Here is a 1,821-nt window from a genome sequence, read left to right on the forward strand (position 1 = left end):
CCTTCCAACAGCAATAATCAGGTCTTTCAGCTAATGAAACATAGCATACAGAAGTTTTACTTTCTAATCAGAAGTGACCCGCTTCTCATGGCTAATCTACTCTCGGCCTGGATCATGCCGAGGTCTGCTCTTGTTAAGAACAGATAATAAATTTTTTCTCAGCGCCCTCCTAGCCCACTTGGCAGAACATCCCGTTTGCAGGCAAGTCCTCCCAAGGACAGCAGACACCTCGTTTTCAAGCATGTCCACTGTTACCTATCTGTACCTTGACAGAATATCCCGTTTGCAGGCAGACTCCATCAAGGACAATAATAGTAACACAGTCACATCTGATTCTCTACAGGGGTCCATCACGTAGGTGAAAACAGTTCCTGAGCTCTCAACAACAGACTTGGTCAGCATAATTTGTCATAATGATGCCGCTTTTTCAGTCTTTTTATTGCTGTTTTTACATCTTTGTTTCTTAATGTATATATGATAGGATTTAAGACAGGGGTGACAGTAAAGTCAACTATAAACATGTATTTATCAACTGATGATTCCGGGAAAGGCCACATATAGATAAATATACACGGAGTGAAATAGAGAACCACCACAGTGATGTGAGCTGACAATGTGCCAAGAGCCTTGGACAAGTCCCCAGAGGAACGTTTCCAGACAGTGACCAAAATGAAGACATAGGAAAGGAGGAGCAGCAAGAAGGTGATCAGGCTCATGAATCCACTGTTGGCAGTGCCAAGAAACTCAAACATGGCTGAATCTGAGCATGCAAGTTGTATGACCCTGGGGAAGTCACAGTAAAAGCTGTCTATGGTATTAGGACCACAAAATGGCAAGTTTACAATCACAGAAAATTGAGAAATAGAATGGATCGTTCCAGTTACCCAGCTAATGACTACAAATAAAATGCATTTTTTGGGGCTCATAATGCTCAAGTAGTGGAGAGGCTTACAGATGGCTGCATACCTGTCAAATGCCATGGCTATGAGCAGCACCATTTCTGTTCCTCCCATGATGTGGATGAAGCATACCTGTGCCATACAGCTTTGGAAAGAAATTACTTTCTTCTCATTTAACAGGTCTGTGACCATCTTGGGAACTGTTATGGAGGACAGTCCCACATCATTGAGGGACAGGTTGGCCAGCAGGAAGTACATAGGAGAATGTAAGTGAGAATCAGTGATTACCAAAAAGACGATGAAGAGATTGCCCAGTATGATCCCTAAGTACAGCAATGAGAATGTCAGCTTGAGAAAAACTTTAATTTCCCATGAACCAGAGAGTCCCAGCAACACAAACTCAGAGACCACAGAATCATTCAGTCCATCCATTGACTTGGGCAGGAAAGTTGTTTCCAAATATCTGTGGATAAAAAATGAGGAAGAGTCAGATCCAGTGGTATAAAATGTACTCCTCATTAGTCCTGCTAATCTATGCTATGGGTTACAGATATGAGAGTTAGAAATCACTGAATGGTGGGGACAAGTGCATGGAATAAGTACATGGTAAAAGTCAAGGGCATCTGAGTGGCAAAACACTCCCATGTACTAGACATGTGAGTGTCAAACCACTTACCCAGTAGGCACAGCCCTGGGTATGAGGCCTCATGTTGCAGTTCCTGCACTTGCTCCATGACCTGCTCCTTGATTGGTCGCTGCAAGAACAGTTGGCCAGAAATTGTATTGGTGGCTCCCTGTAACATGCTTAGCTACTGTTTGAGTATGTATACATGGTAAATGTGCAATAAAATCAGACTTCTTCCTGCTTGGTCTCCAGAGGTCTTAATTAGCAACTCAACAGCCACACTGTCCTCTACCCTGT

General features: G+C 43.1%; 1 protein-coding gene across 1 annotated transcript; it reads right to left on the bottom strand.

Moving 5' to 3' along the window:
* Positions 1 to 395: 395 nt before the first annotated feature.
* On the bottom strand, positions 396 to 1,331 carry LOC124104049 (olfactory receptor 4F21-like). Its single transcript, XM_046460715.1, has one exon. It carries the CDS (start codon positions 1,329 to 1,331, stop codon positions 396 to 398), a length of 936 nt encoding a protein of 311 aa, XP_046316671.1.
* Between the last annotated feature and the right edge of the window lie 490 nt (positions 1,332 to 1,821).

Source organism: Marmota monax, unplaced genomic scaffold (genome assembly GCF_021218885.2).
Source record: "Marmota monax isolate L192 unplaced genomic scaffold, Marmota_monax_Labrador192_F-V1.1 WCK01_AAM20220418_F8-fsc00001, whole genome shotgun sequence".
NCBI classification, from domain to species: domain Eukaryota; kingdom Metazoa; phylum Chordata; class Mammalia; order Rodentia; family Sciuridae; genus Marmota; species Marmota monax.